Source organism: Haemaphysalis longicornis, unplaced genomic scaffold (genome assembly GCF_048455015.1).
Source record: "Haemaphysalis longicornis isolate Haplotype H1 unplaced genomic scaffold, Haemaphysalis longicornis Haplotype H1 scaffold_4, whole genome shotgun sequence".
Taxonomy (NCBI): Eukaryota; Metazoa; Arthropoda; class Arachnida; order Ixodida; family Ixodidae; genus Haemaphysalis; species Haemaphysalis longicornis.
Genome location: NW_027526361.1, coordinates 11513660 through 11528688, shown reverse-complemented (window position 1 = coordinate 11528688; position 15029 = coordinate 11513660). Strand labels below are relative to the sequence as shown.

General features: G+C 50.1%; 1 protein-coding gene across 2 annotated transcripts in view; it reads right to left on the bottom strand.

The window, feature by feature from the left end:
• The window catches only part of Polr2h (DNA-directed RNA polymerases I, II, and III subunit Rpb8), a 107270-nt gene that overhangs the window by 61662 nt on the left and 30579 nt on the right, over positions 1 to 15029 (bottom strand). Inside the window, exon 1 of one of the 2 annotated variants that reach the window (XM_077705956.1) lies at positions 5216 to 5518. The exons of the other annotated variant lie outside the window; for it this stretch is intronic. Within the exon in view, the coding sequence (XP_077562082.1) occupies positions 5216 to 5492 (277 nt within the window). The 5' untranslated portion in view covers positions 5493 to 5518. Of the gene's footprint in view, positions 1 to 5215; positions 5519 to 15029 lie in introns of those variants that run through there. 2 annotated transcript variants of the gene reach the window in all.

Below are 15029 nucleotides of genomic sequence, written 5' to 3'. Positions count from 1 at the left end.
GTAATATGCAGAATTCACCTGGACGAAGTTCTTGCGAGATAAGAACGCGAGCGATAAAGCTGTTGCGCTTAGCGTGCTAGTACTGAGAGAAAGAAGAAATAAAATGGCCCGCTTGTGTTTACAGACCAGACTTAACGATTCCCGCTGGGCATATCACTAAGAGAACTCAAGCAACTCCGGGTGTATCCAAGCTTAGACAGGCCAAGTTATGACTTATACCCATTGCAGTTCGCATCGCACAAGTCACAGGAAGGCAATCGAGACTCGTTAACGAAAAAAGATTCGTGAATAAGCTCATACCACCCAGTATAAGGAGGAGTGGGGCAGAATATGTACCGATGCGCTAGACACAATAACTGGATGACGAGGGAAGGAACGAGGCGGAAAAGAACGTCGACACAGAGGTATAAAAATTCGTACGCAAGGAAAGGCTTACGGGCTGAGGGGGCGGTTGAAAGTCAATGGAGCATCCGTCCTTGCCGTACACAAAGCCCCCAAAAAAGATCCCCTCCCTTGTTAACAAACTACACAGGAGACATTCGCGGAGCGGCACCGATTGCAACACTGCTCGGAACGAGCGTGCTCCGAGTGCAACGGCTCCGTCTTGCAGACCAGCTGCAGGGCACGTGCCCGCTACTTGCGAAACCCAGCGCGTTTGCGTCAGGCCCCGCTAAATGAACGCCTCAAGAGTGCCACTCGGAGGCGGCGTCGGCAACCACTCGTGAGGACTTCCGAGGAGCACAAACAGTAAAACCACCACGACTTGGTAAAGTGTTGTTTGTTAAGCGAAAAATGAAAAGAACCCTTGTCAAAGTTAGCTCATTGCGAGCCGGCTATTAAAGGCGCGTAGACTTAGTAGGGGGCAGAAACTTGGAGGCTCACTAAAAGGGTTCAACTTAAACTGAGGGCGACTCAGCGGGCAATGGTACGGAAGATGATAGGTGTAACATTAAGTGACAAGAAGAGGGCGGAGTAGGTCAGGGAACAAACGCGTGTTAAGGACATAGGAGAAACTAAGAAGAAGGGTGTTGGCAGGGCATGTAATGCGAAGGCAAGATAACCGTTGGTCATTAAGGGTAACAGAGTGGATCCCTAGAGAAGGCAAGCGTAGCAGGAGGCGGCAGAAAGTTAGATTGGCAGATGAGATCAAGAAGTTTGCGGGGATAAATTGGTCGCAGTTAGCCCAGGACCGGGATAATTGGAGATCTATGGGAGAGGCCTTTGCCCTGCAGTGAGAGTATAGACAGGCTGATGATTGTGGCGGTGAGAGTGAGTTCCGGGCATCGAATTTCCGCAACAGGATATGAAATTCTGCGCGGTCGTGCGCAACACTTTCTCTTTGTGCTTTCTATACAAAGCGCAAGAACGTGAAAGTGCCAAGCGAAACGATCAAACAACATAATTGGAGCTTTTGTCGAAGACAGGAGGCTTGGGAGCGACGACGAAGCTTCTTACTGGCGGAGGCAGCATGCACGATGAGACAGGGGGAGGCGCGGAAAGATTCTAGGCGCACCTGTGCGCTGTAGAAAAAGCTAGGTCACAAAACACCCCTGGCTGGACTAACTTGCTGGCCGAGGTTCCAACACTAATTAAAGATGGGATGGGAAAAAAAGCTGCTTCCAGAGCTGTTCAGCTCTCACTGTCGCTACTTAAAATACATTTCCCAGCATCTTGAACTTCAATCGGCCAGATTTAGGGGAAATCCCCAAGGTGGAGTAAGTCTCTGCGAAGGACACTTTGACATCCACCTCAATGCAGCTGTACGGCTGCAAAAGAAAGCTGTACAGCTTTCTCAGAAACTTCGCAGTAGAGGAAAAATTCGTCCTGGTCCAGGATTCGAACAGGGGACCCCCGCCGTACGGCTACAAAGGAAAGCTGTACAGCTTTAACTGTCCCTCACTTCGAGTTGTTGATCAATTCGCTTTCGCGCTGCAAACGGCTACCCGCCTGGTTAGCTCAGTTGGTAGAGCGACTGCTCCGGTTAAGCGGTGGTCCCGGGTTCGAATCCTTAACCAGGACGAATTTCTCTTCAACTGCGAAGTTTCTGAGAAAGCTGCACAGCTTTCATTTGTAGCCGTACGGCTGCATTGAGGTGTATGCAAAACTAACTTGAATTTCACCCGTAAACACAGTTAGCAGGGAATGCGAAAGAACAAGTATGTATTTTTAATTGCTACGTTCAGCGTAACTGTACCCACTTCATCAGTCATAGATTGAGTGCCGGTTATGGGCGACCAGCGGCGCTACCACCTTTGCAGCCCCACGGTGCTACGGTGGCAAAGGTTCGGTTCGCGGTCACGGTAGCAACGAAAAGAGCGTGCGCATGCGCAGTCACTTCACAGAACCGGGAATACTAAAGAAACGGCTCGGGGAGACACTCGCAGGCGTGCAAGTCGGACACATCGGCAAACACGGCGCCACGAGGAGAATTACGCGACCAGGAGGAAGGCAGGCAAAGAAAACAGGGCGAGCGACGAGCGGTGACGAGATGACCGATTCGCGGGGAGGAAAGCGGAGAGCGGGCAAGGCCATCCGCGCTCCTCGGTCGCCCTTGGGCCGCCCTTGCGCCATGCCGCCGCTGGCCGCGCGCCTGCACGCATGCTTCGCTGCACCGCTGAGGGCTGGCTAGGTGCTCGCTCGGGGCATTTCTCGCGCAGGGTGCTAGACCAGGCTGGGAAACGAATCGGATAAATGGGTTTAACGCGCCAAAGCTGCGCCTAAGCCATGAGGCACGCCACAGCAAAGGGCTCCGGATCAATTTCGATTTCCTGGGATCTTCCCCCATGCCGGGAAATAAAACCAGAGATACAAGTCTGTGCAACATTTCAATGACTTCTTTACAAATGGTTTTCTCTTGTTCAGTTCGTGTTTTCCCTGCCCTATGTACCAGACATCGCTTGTAGAATGTTTAGTTTTCTTTTTCTCATTTCTTGCACTGCTTTTATGCCGTATTTATTTTACTTTTTGTTTGCCTTGTTAACATTGATCACACAACATCGTACCCCACTGCTACTTGGATCTCAGAAAGAGCCTTCAATAGAAGTAAAAATGCCCTGAATCGTGAACGCTATGACAACTGTTAGCTTCCGTCCAACGTCACGCTCTGTACGAGACCCGAAGAGCCCACCCAACGCCACCACTCAGAAGATTCCTCCGCTGGCTATATCCTGCTAGAACAGAACAGAACAGAACAGAGAGAGAGAGAGAGAGAGAGAGAGAGAGAGAGAGAGAGAGAAAGAGAGAGATGGGGAAGGGAGGGAGGGGGGAGGGAGGGAGAATTATCTAACTGCGCCTCAAAGTAACGTGACGTCATAGCTACGTTCCTAAGGAGACCCCGAAGACTGCGTTTTTTTTTTATCCTCCGATATTTACAAATAAACGATTGGGCAAGACTTGAAAATAGCAAAATAAAAAATAACGTGATTTGAGGTTCTAGAAAAAAAAGAAACAGGACAAACACCCGTTGCCTTTTCTGTTAGCTGCTATAGTGCATTTTACATAAATTTTACATAAATAGTGCATAAATACATTTTAACAGAAGCCCGAAACCACAACGAATGTCAAAGCGCTACCAGAGGTTGCAATGTCCAATTATGGTAAACAGAGAAGGAGTGAGGGTGACGGGTGAAGTAAAGGGACCGCTTGTACACTTCTATCCTATTAGCCCCTTCGCAAATACAAATGCCTCCATTTTTTTTTTTTTTTTTTTGCGCACCTCCGCTCTTGAATTCCTCCACATCCCTACAGCCTTATACTTCACTACATCCACCCATTTCTCGATATTCGCTAACTCACTGCACGCGTGTGTTCATTTCTTTTGTTTTTCGTTTACAATATTCAGATATAGGATAAAATAAAATAAGCAGGGCCCTAATGTTCTTCACAAATAAAATGAAAACTTTACAATGGGACCAAGCTGATGTAAAAAACTCCCACCTCCCCTCGCGGGAACCCCTGTGTAGATGCGACGCATAGGCGGAGCGACGAAGGGACCGCGTTTTATAGCACGCATAACGTTGAGGGGACTGCGTAAGCCGGTCCCAGTCGATGACGACGTTGGCGTACTTGTAAAGCGGCGTGGACTCTAGGTGTTTGAGCCAAGCGTGGATGTTGCTTCGCCGGAGAACGACACACCGGTTATATGCGCAGCGCGCCCGAAGGAGAGGAAACCGCGGAAGAGAGAGTACTGCACATGCGCCGGCCCCAGCGCGTCTGCCGCGGCTATGACGCAACACAATCCACTTTAATCCAATCCAATCCAAGCCAATCCAAGCCAATCCAATCGAATGCCCCTCGCGAGAGTGTGTTCGCTATCGGAGAGGAGAGGGGGTGAGCGGCGGAGAGCGCAGTTGGTGCGGCTAGGAGAATGGGGGAGGGGTGGACAACGCCGACGACAACGACGACGACGTCGGAGGAACAAGGCGAGTGAATCAGATGCTCTGCATCTAAAATTGAAGTGCCGTTTATTGCTAAGAAAATACTAAGACTCCGTAAATATCGAATCCGCAAGAACAGCTGGAGACCGGCCGACAGTGCTGTATAATCTTAGGCAGTAAATACAACAACAACAAAAAAAAAAGCAAAAGAAACGTAACTGCCATCGTGTACAAGGAACGCAACTGCCATCGAGTCGACGCCACGGTAGTTTTTCCCACATCCAACTTACCCGGCAAATGCGCGAGCGCCATAAAGCTGGCGGTCGAAGATACGAACAACCGTGGGCACATTCTGGTCATGATTTGCCCGTCCCAGTCGCGATTATCAGCCCGCAAGGGCACACAGCAGGGTAACCTCAATGGAACCCACTGGAAACGACCGCTGTTCGCGTATTTAAACAGCGCAAAATGAACGAGAGGACACAGACAAGCGCTCATTTCTTTTACCTCGGCTGGTTGCCTCTTGGAGCAATACGCAGGACAACCAATTGGCCCCCTAAAATATGGTCAACGATAAAGAACAACGACTTCCGAACCCTCAAACCTCCCCCCCCCCCTCTTCTTCCAAGTTTTCTTTACCCACCCGTCACTCCAACGTCGAGCGTACAATCATCAGCGGCTCCTACAAGTTCGCCGAAATGTGCTGCTTACAGTGTGCGAGCAGCATGAACAGGACGTCGCAGTGCACCCTCCCCGCCCACGTGCAACTGCATCTTTCCGGAACAAACTTCGTGGCGGTATTTCTTACAATCTACGTCCACACAACCAGAGAAACGTACCGCGAAAATAGGAGGGCAAGCGAGGGCCGTCGATGCGCAGTGCAAATTGGCAGCCGGGCTGTGCAAATACGTCCCAGGCGCAGCGGCGTCCAAGCTTCAGCGCGGTTAGCAACAGCGAGCCGGCCACAAAAGCGCTACAGCCAGATCGAAAGCGCAGCGGCGCAACGCTGGCGCTCGGGAACGCGCCGCAGCAGAAACACGGAGAAAGTCGCCTGTATAGCGCGACAGGGCGCGGCTGACGGAGCACAACAGACGCGCTGCAGCTCGACGACAACATGCGCGCGTCGTATCTGCACACTCCTTTGCCGAGCTCACCGGAAAAGTCGGAGCTTCTTCTCATACATAACCCAAGATGGAAGCCTCCACCCATTGTCATTAAAAACCGAAACGTCTCAATTCCTTGCAAAAAGTTGATCAGGGTACTTGGACACTACATTCAAAGCGACGGGGGAGGCCATGCCACAACTCAGCACATACGTCGGCAAGGAGAACAAGTCCTGCACATGATGCGCAGAATCACGGACAAAATGGACTCAGGGAACACGACCTCCTACGACTACGGGATGCACTTCTTATTTCACGAATAAGGTACCATGCAGCATACACCAACTTCACTAAAACCCAGGAAGAAAGAATCAACCTCCTCATTAGGAAGGCGACGAAGATTGCGCTAGGCATTCCGATCAATGCCAGCACCAAGCGACTTCTTCAGACAGGAACACACAATACGCTGGAGGAGATCGTAGCTGTCCACAGGACAGGTACAACCAACACCTCAGACTCCAAGCAACAGTTCCAGGGCAACAGATACTTCAGTGTCTAGGGTACACACCCCAGCAGCCTATTTTACGACTGGAACGTCTCAGCTCACGCTCGGCCAACCTACTCAAAGTTTCACCCATACCAAGACACATGCATTGCCAACGCAACAAGGTCAGAAGGAACATTCGAGCCAAATACCTCGATAAACGAGAAGCTGCGGACCAATTCAACAACCACGTATACACAGATGCAGCAGTAAGACACAGCAGCAAGCATAGAGTATGCTGACCTCAAAAAAAAAATAGGAGTACCAGCAGTGCATCCCCCTTATGAAACCCATCTGGGCTGAACTCACCGCCATCGCCACCGCCATTGACCACACATCCAGCCCCACGAAGCACACGTACTCAAAAAGCGCCTGTCACCGACTGCTAAGCATGGAACTGCCACACCCCATAGCTACGGCCATCAACAACAGCATCAAGGGATCTGTACCAGTGTACTGTATACCTGGGCACGAAGGAATGGCAGGCAACGAGAAAGCTAATCAGCTGGCCCGAGAAGCCGCAGCCCGGGCTCCTGCCAACTTCGAACCAAATCAAACGCTCACGGTCCCAACAGCACCTAAATTGAAGGACTACTCCACGGGAAGGAGGAGACTGCCACAGCTCTCTGACACGCTCACAAGACACCAAGCAACCCTAATAAGACAAGCTCAAACAGACACCTTGGACACTCCAGCTAGACTACACAAGATATGGGAAGATCCTGACACACCACCCCCTACTTGCTCTACCTGTAACGTCATACTCGACCAAGATCACATCCTCTCGAACTGCACAACCATACACAACACTACAAATACACCCAACAAAGGATGGCTGACCGCAACAAGTACCACCGAAGAGCAAAGGCAACTGGCGGCGTACATCAGGCAGCGGCTTGAAGACGACACCAGAGGTTCTCTGGAATGTGAGGACTAAACAGGCCTGCGTGCATATTTTTAATAAAAGCTTTTCTCTCTCTCTCCTTTGCCGAAAAACGGGCAATCGGGAGCCAGTGCGCGGCTGTTGGGCTCGCCCCTTTCCGTGCTGTTAACCTTCCCAATGTAGCCTACCAACTAGCTCAACAGTACCTTTTGCGATGCTGTTCATTTTAGTATCTGATTTTGCTCCCGTGCTCTAATGACGTCGACTGTCCGCTTCGATTTGGCGCATATGTTTGTTAGCAGTCCCAGTAATTCATCGCCAGGCATCGCTGTCGTTATAAAAAGCGGCCCTTCTTACGGCGAGTTGCGAAGGCGGGTTGTGACGGATAGCGACGACGTGCGACAGAAGAACGCTTGTTGTTCAAAGTTAATCCGCGCCTTGCGTACATATCGCGAGATAATATATGGGTCTAATGAAATATTTCGTGACGCGGTATAAAATCAGGCAGAGATGCAAGTGGAAATAGCAAAAAAAAAAAAGTCACGCAATATAATCTAAAAAGCCACGTTCGAGAGTTTTTACTCGCAATCGAAGATGAGCAGTAATTCGTAGATGAGCAGGAAATGCGAGATGTTTCACGGCTAGAAATTCTGACTCCGACAAATTACAAAGATATGGTGGGTGCGGAGCTCCATACTTTCTACTTTATTGGCTGTTGGTAAATTTAGGGACGAACCCTGGATACTCCTTTTGGCTCAGTGTAGCCACTTAGGATTGATTACGCTTTATCCAACGCACAGAATGGATGAAAAGCTAGTAAATGACATAATCCCCGACTGCCCGACTTCATTTCCTCTGCATTCCGCTACAACGAACAGTGAGGAGATGCTCTCCCTGGGCGCGTTACCGTGAACGTTGCTCAGAAGGACTTGTTGTTGGGCAAGTCGGTACATTATATCAAGCCTGTCCTTGTGTTCTTCTTTGTGTGTGGTGTGTTCCTTAGCGCAGATTACACCTTTCGTCAACGTTTCCCCGTTGGGATACCTTTGCGGTACAGCCAGTGAGTAGTTGCATCGAAAGCACCGTCGGGACATTTCCGTTCTTTTCAGATGTTCCACATGTCCTTATCACGAAGGATCTCGCATACCGCATGATATACAGGTGGCCGACGTGCCATGATCGCATCTATAGCGCGATACAGTAACGTCTCGTTAATAGTATTCAGTTAATATGGATAACCCGCAATGTGGACGAAATTTTCGGCGACCGATCTCTAGCCATGCAATTATGCCCCATTAATATAGAAACCCGCAGTCCGGACTATGGACGGCTGTTTTGGAAACGGATCGCGCAAATAGAGGCCTTTTTGGCTCGTTATTATGGACGCGGGTGCACAAAGCAAAAAAGAGAAACAATGACTAGTGACCCCCATCGGCCCCAGCACGTACCAGGAATTCACTGTTGGCGGAAGCATACAAAGCTGAAGCATGAATGTACCTCGGAACGCCGTTCCTTTCAGAAACATTGAATCGAATCGACAACATTCGTGATTATCGGAAAACACTCCTACGGTATTGGCGACAGCGTGACACCCTTTCGTATCAAGCAAGTTCGCCCGGAGCGGCATACGCTGGAAAGTGCACGTTCTGAAGCTTAAGACAAGATACCAACACTAAAAATAGTTTGTGCCAATATTCGCTGCGCATAAAAGGCAAAACTGTACGGTTCTTTGGTCAGTTCGGCCAATTCAAAAGTGAGACACGTTTAGCATCTGTTCGATATGTCAAAGCGCTGCTATGGAAGAGGGCGATCCGATGGATGACCTTCCACTGAAGTCGCTCTGTGAAGCCCTTCGACAGCTAGGTGCAAAAAACCCAAATGAAGAAGCATCGGCCCTCTTCCAAGATTATTCCTTAATGTTTGCGTTTTTGACCTTGGTTCGCTATTATGGACGACTCACATTACGGACGATTTTTCTGGGTAACGGAGGCGTCCACTTTACCAAACATGACCGTACCATTCTCGTTTCAGACGACTGACAATAGGAAGCTACAAAGAATGACTGCCTCTTATATCCCTCGTTCCTCCCAAAATCGGAATTCCGGAAGTTGGCGCTTAAGGCCTGCCACATCGATCGCGGCAACAATGAAGGGCAGTTCGACTGGGGATCAAATTTTTCTAGACGTAGCGATAATACAGTACCGCGGGGACTTATGCCACCACTTGAAATCCGGAGAACCGCGGTATCTCTGCGAGCATCCAAAAGAGCGAAAAATTCCCCGAACTGCGCCGTCGCTCCCTCAGTGAGCTACAACGAAAGTGCAGCACAGTACTTACACGCGCATTCAGGTTGCTACAAAGGGAAGTGGTGACAAAAGAGGGCCACGTATGCCTGGGCACAAAACACGTACGGCCCGCATCCTGCTCGCCGAACGCCTGCACACTGCTCCTCCGGATACGAACGGAACGCCGTTTCTCGTCCCTCGGGAAAGCGCGTAATCGCCGGCATATGACAACAGCGGGAACGCCCGCCCACACGGCACTCCGGAACATCTGTGGGCGCCCGGTGTTCGAGTGCTGAGCGACAGGCACGAAGCAGCGCCGAGTCCGCACCCGACACATCGGCGCTCGCCCGAGGCTGGGCTCGAACGCAGCTGGACTGAGCATCGGAGCAGAGGCTCTAGCATTCCACGGGGGAAGGGAGGTAAATTATCGAAGGGAGAGGCTGTCCCTGAAAATGCACATAACTGCGAAAGGTGGCTCATACAGTAGGTTGCAGTGCCGAAAATGCTAACGCACCAGCGTCAAAAGCGTGAAGACCTGCGCCTCCTCCTCATACTTTTTGCGCCCTACGATTTGTGGTCACAAATCCGGAATGGTGAAACGTGATTGATGAAACTTGATTAGTCATTTCTCTGAAAATAACAGCAATGTGGCCCAATGTAAATAAAGTGCTACATTCAGACACGTACACTTCCCAGATCTATTCGGCCAAATTTTGTCGAAATATGAGTCGCGCACTTCCATTTTCTTGTTGAAACCGAACACCTGGCTGTGTAAACGAAACCTGCATGTTTCCTTTTTATCAGCTTAAAGAATGTTTATTCACCACTGTTATGTTATTTACCGAGTATTTTTACTGTTATTATCCATGTTTATTAATGTATTGTCTATGTTATTGTTTATGTCGTTTTATGTATGCTCACCTGCTCTGATCTCAAAAGAGACTGGCAGTATTTCAAATAAATAAATAAATAAATAAATAAATAAATAAATAAATAAATAAATAATTTACCTGCGCTTGAACGCTTTAAGAAGACACAAAGGTAGGCTTAGTTAGCCCTTCCAAATGGGCAGCTCCAATACGTCAAGCCACACGCTTCAAGTTTCGCCTTCGGTCCGATTCACTGCGATGGCGAACAAGTCCGAGAACTTGTAGTGATGGGAGCGAGTACAACCGTCTGCTCTTGCCGTCAGCGAGCACACATGAAACAAACAGCGGCAAAAACGGGATAACGTTAGCGGGAGCGACGACTATGAAACAAGCTGTCGTCATTTTTCGTTGATACTTTCAAAAGCAGACATTCTCTCAGGCGGTGGGAGCTAGCAGCTAACGGCTTGATCAGCGCGGTGGGCGGTGCTTGGTCCCCTCCGTTGGTGACGCGCGCTTTTAACACGACACAGTACAAGGTTCCCGAACCCGGCCCCTTCCCCCTTTTCCTTCGAATCAGCCTTCACTTTAAAGTGAAAAAATACGGTGCATATTAGAAGGGCAGGGAGGGAGGGATGTGCCTCAAAAGATAATCGGCCACATTTCGGATGCTGACTTCCTTAGCGCAAATTTAGAGCATCGCGTCAAATCACGGCCTCATTTCAAAGCGAAATTTAAAAATCTAAGGCAGCCCGGTAAATTCATTCAAGCACACGTTTATTCGATAATGTCCCCATACAGAATGTAAGGCCCGTGCGAAGCGTCCCCCTGTCGCCCTTTTTGGTTTCGCCAAATTTACTTCTAATTTATACAATATATTACGAATCTCGTTCTATCCAATCATGAGTGATTGATTGACCTCGAAGTGATTATGAATAGTATCCCTTTTGTATCAGGACGACGATGTCTGTCGCCTGAGAAATCTCAACAGCCGGTCCGGACCCCACCACAATTCACAGGAGCGAAGCGGTGAAACCACATTTACCTGAGAGTAAGGGAAACAGCCTCTCTTGCCAGCGAAACCAGTGGGCGCGCTGTTAGAAACGAACTGATTAATCGATTCTGCACCGCGAGCACAAATCTTTTCGCGGCACTCGCTTTTTCGTACAGGTCCCCAGCGTAGAGTCTCGGAGTTTTAACGCTTAAGAATCTGGACAATACGGTTCCGTAGTCAGACTACAACACGAGACAAGTGCATGCGGTACGCACAACGCACGGTTCTAAAAAAAATTACCCCGGATTTCTGCGAAGGGCTCTTCCGAGAAGGCAGATTTCCCGGAATATCCGGCTCCGCATCTTCATCTGCTAACGCCGGAGAGAAGAGGCGCGGCGGTCGATTGCGGACGCTGGCCCTCGCTCCCTGCGAACCCCTCGCCCGGCCGCTTCCCAGAAGGACCCCCTTTTCCCAGCGCGAAGCAACGCCAAGTTTTCCGGAAAGCGCGCGGCCGAGGCCACGAACCCGTTTCATTAAACGCGCTTAACCGAACACCCACAAGTACAGTCCGTAATGGGCCTCGCGACGACGTCGCAATAATGATCCGTTCTTGCTCCCACGGGAGTCATCCTGCGAAAGGGCCCGTCGAAACAGTCCCGAAAAAAAGGCGACGGCCAAACCAGAGAGTTTTACTATGGTGGCTATTTTACGCTCATCCGAAGGAGACCCTCCGGGGCCCCGTACGCGCCGCCCGCCATGACCCCGATGCCAAAAAGCGAAGCGCGATACAATAGGCAGTTTTAGCATATCGTTACCGTGTTTACGTTACCGTTTACCGTATTTGCGGGAGTAGGCTTCGCAGCGCGAGAGTTACCGCGAACGGTAACTTACCGGCACAAGCTTCACCGTCGCCAGCGCTTCCGGTAACACGGTAAACGGTAACGCAAACACGGTAACGATATGCTAAAACTGCCTAATGTATCCACCGCTGTCGGGAAGGGCGGAAAGGCCTCAGCGATCTGCAGATGGCTGCGGGATTACGCTTCGCAAACCTCTCACTTCACGGAATAGAGTCGGTGGGGCATGCCCGCACCCATTTTCGGCCTCCTCATTTGCGACACCCAGCAGGCGACCCCGCCAAAGCCGCCAATTCTAGCCACGATACCCACGTCGCAACAAGTCCATCACTGCCATGAAAGGCGCCCGTGGCTTGCCGTTTAAAGCGACATCCGTACCACTCATTCGCGAGTCGCGGAAAACTACATCAAGTCTCTCTCTCTCTCTCTCTCTCTCTCTCTCTCTCTCTCTCTCTCTCTCTCTCTCTCTCTCTCTCTCTCTCTCTCTCTCTCTCTCTCTCTCTCTCTCTCTCTCTCTCTCTCTCACACACACACACACACACACACACTCACACACACACACACAGGCGCGCGCGCGCGCGCTCAGAAAAAAAAAAAAACAGTGAAGTTGCGGTTGTTGATTACGTTTGACGATATCACGCTCCACTGCGTTGCCCTTGCACCGACCGCCTCAAGAGAAGCATTGCGGTGAAACATTTTTTGGCGACGGAAGTATAGCATATTTCCGCGGGAACACGGGGAGGATTTCACCGCTTAAAACTTCGAAAACTTCTTGCTGCTTTTGTTTGATAGCCAGCATAAATTTCTTTCACTTAAACTCGTTCTCATCTACCAGCTACGCCAACTCTGCATATTATTTTTTTTTAAACTAAATTACATACAGGACTGACTAGTTTATCCAAAACCGTCTTTGCGGGGAGTTACACTACAATTACTGGATTAGTTTCCTCAATGCGGTATTCCCTACACGCGCCTAGGGACCGCACTGCCCTCCAAGTGTACACGTGCGACAACGTCGGCCTTTCCCTAAATTCCAAAGATTACTAAAAATAGTCCCTACCATATTTTTTTTTAATTTCCCACTAGAGCTGGGTAAGTTATAAAAACGCTCATTTGGTCTTCCACAGACAAGTCTCGGCGGTTTATAAATAAAAGATGCCAGTGCGTTTTATTTGTTCAATTGCAATAATTCATCAAAGCGAGCTAGACCGCGTTTTACTGCAGCCATGACACAAATCAATGATTTCTTAGAAACAGTAGCCGGAAACTTCTCGCCGTCATCCCGCCGAAGCCGCACCGCTGCTTTCACTTGAATCCCTGCTGTTAGTCGTACTCGGCTCACCTAACACAAACTCATGTGACAAAACCAGGCTATGAGAAAAGAAAAGGCGAGTCCAGAGAAGCTAGCGCTCGGGTGGGATTTTGTATGCTGAATCATAATGATAGTGGAGCGAACTCCACGTCACAGACAAAGGACACACAACATTGTTGGGTAGAGACGATGACGTCTCTAGAGCGCCGCACAGGTGACTGCCGAAGAGGGCGCGCGCAATGTCGGTGTCTCCCCCCCTTCCCCCCCTTGCGCCCTCTTGCCCCCAAGAGGGCGAAGGGGGGAGACACCGAAAGTGGCGAAAAAGCGGCAGCTGTAAAGAAGAGTATAACGTAGGACTGTGACCATACTCTCCCCCCCCCCCTTCCCCCGTAGTAGGCCGGGTGGGAGGTGGGGGGGGGGGGGGGGGGGAGAGTATGGTCACAGTGTGGAAACGCCGGCTAACAAAAACCGGTTCCCTTGAAGTCGGCTTCCCCTCTAAACACAAATGCATTGGGAAGACCCTTTTATATCAAATAATGGAGGCCCTAGGACTTTTTTTTTTACTCTGATTTTTTTCCATACGCTAAAAATTGGTCTACGCTCGGTCTGTCGCCGGAGACGAACTGCTGGATCCCAGCCGTAGACAGCTTCGCTGTAAAAATCAACATATCCCTCCGAGTGGCGCTCAGAGTATGCTAATTAAGCAAACCACTTTTGGACTCAACGGAGCATCAATCCTTCGGTGCTGGTCAAGTCGATGTTTCGTCTCAAAGCGTGTACTCCTGTTACTACTTGCGCGCATCTTCGCATCACTGTTATGCAAGTTCAGTCTACTGAATTAGAACATGGGCTCTCCGCACAACAGTCATCGCGAAACGGGCTTTATTACTTTCAGATTCCGGTTAAGGCAACGGTAGATTGCCTGCAGCGGCCAAACGCGATGGAATTCGTTGTGAAGAAGATCGGTCAGAATCTCCCAAAACAGCACGCATTTCCGCAAGCGATCAGGAGAAGCACACGCGCCTTCACGCCGGGATTGAGGGCACTTGTTGGCAAGTGCCTTGCCAGTTGCATACCCCATGCAGCTGACTGTACGTGGCTCTAGGAATTCCAGGGTGCAGCAAGCTCTTACATTGCTCAGGGCTGAAGACATGCATCGAGCCGACTTCGTCATCCTTAGCAGAACGGAGAAGTAAGAGCACATGCTTAAAAAGGGCAGCGCGACCTTCGCTTCTGCACGCCTCGCGAATTCGGTGAAATCTCTTACTTTTCGTCAGAAGCGAGCATTGCACGTTTTGCGCGCCGATCCTGCGCGACAGCTCGGAATAGCTGAGCGGCGTATGGCAGCCCCGCCCGCACCGCCTGTTCACGTTCCGCTAACGATAGCAGTGGATCCCCAACCGTGCGATGCGGCTCCAAAAGGAAGTGAACCGCTCGGGGATGATCAAGGTCATCAAGGAGGAATCACCAATGGCCTTTATTTTTTTATAGTAAACAGAATGTGATATACCCTTGCCTCGTTACCAAAAATGTTCTGGGCACCATGCCTGCTCATCCTAATGACCTTCTCCACCTCTCTACATCTGCAAGCGCAACGCACAGGCCGCTCCTCGACACGAGGAAAGCCGCCAGTTCTTCCATCTGTACTCTTTTCTTTTTTTCTTGCAGCGACCATGGGCAGACGAGCCGAATTTTCGCGAATTGTTATCACTAGCATCCGATAGTTGTTGTTCCTTTTTCAGTCAGTCTACTAGATCAACACAACCAGATAGTAGAAAGTAACGCGCTCAATTTATCACGTCAAGCGTA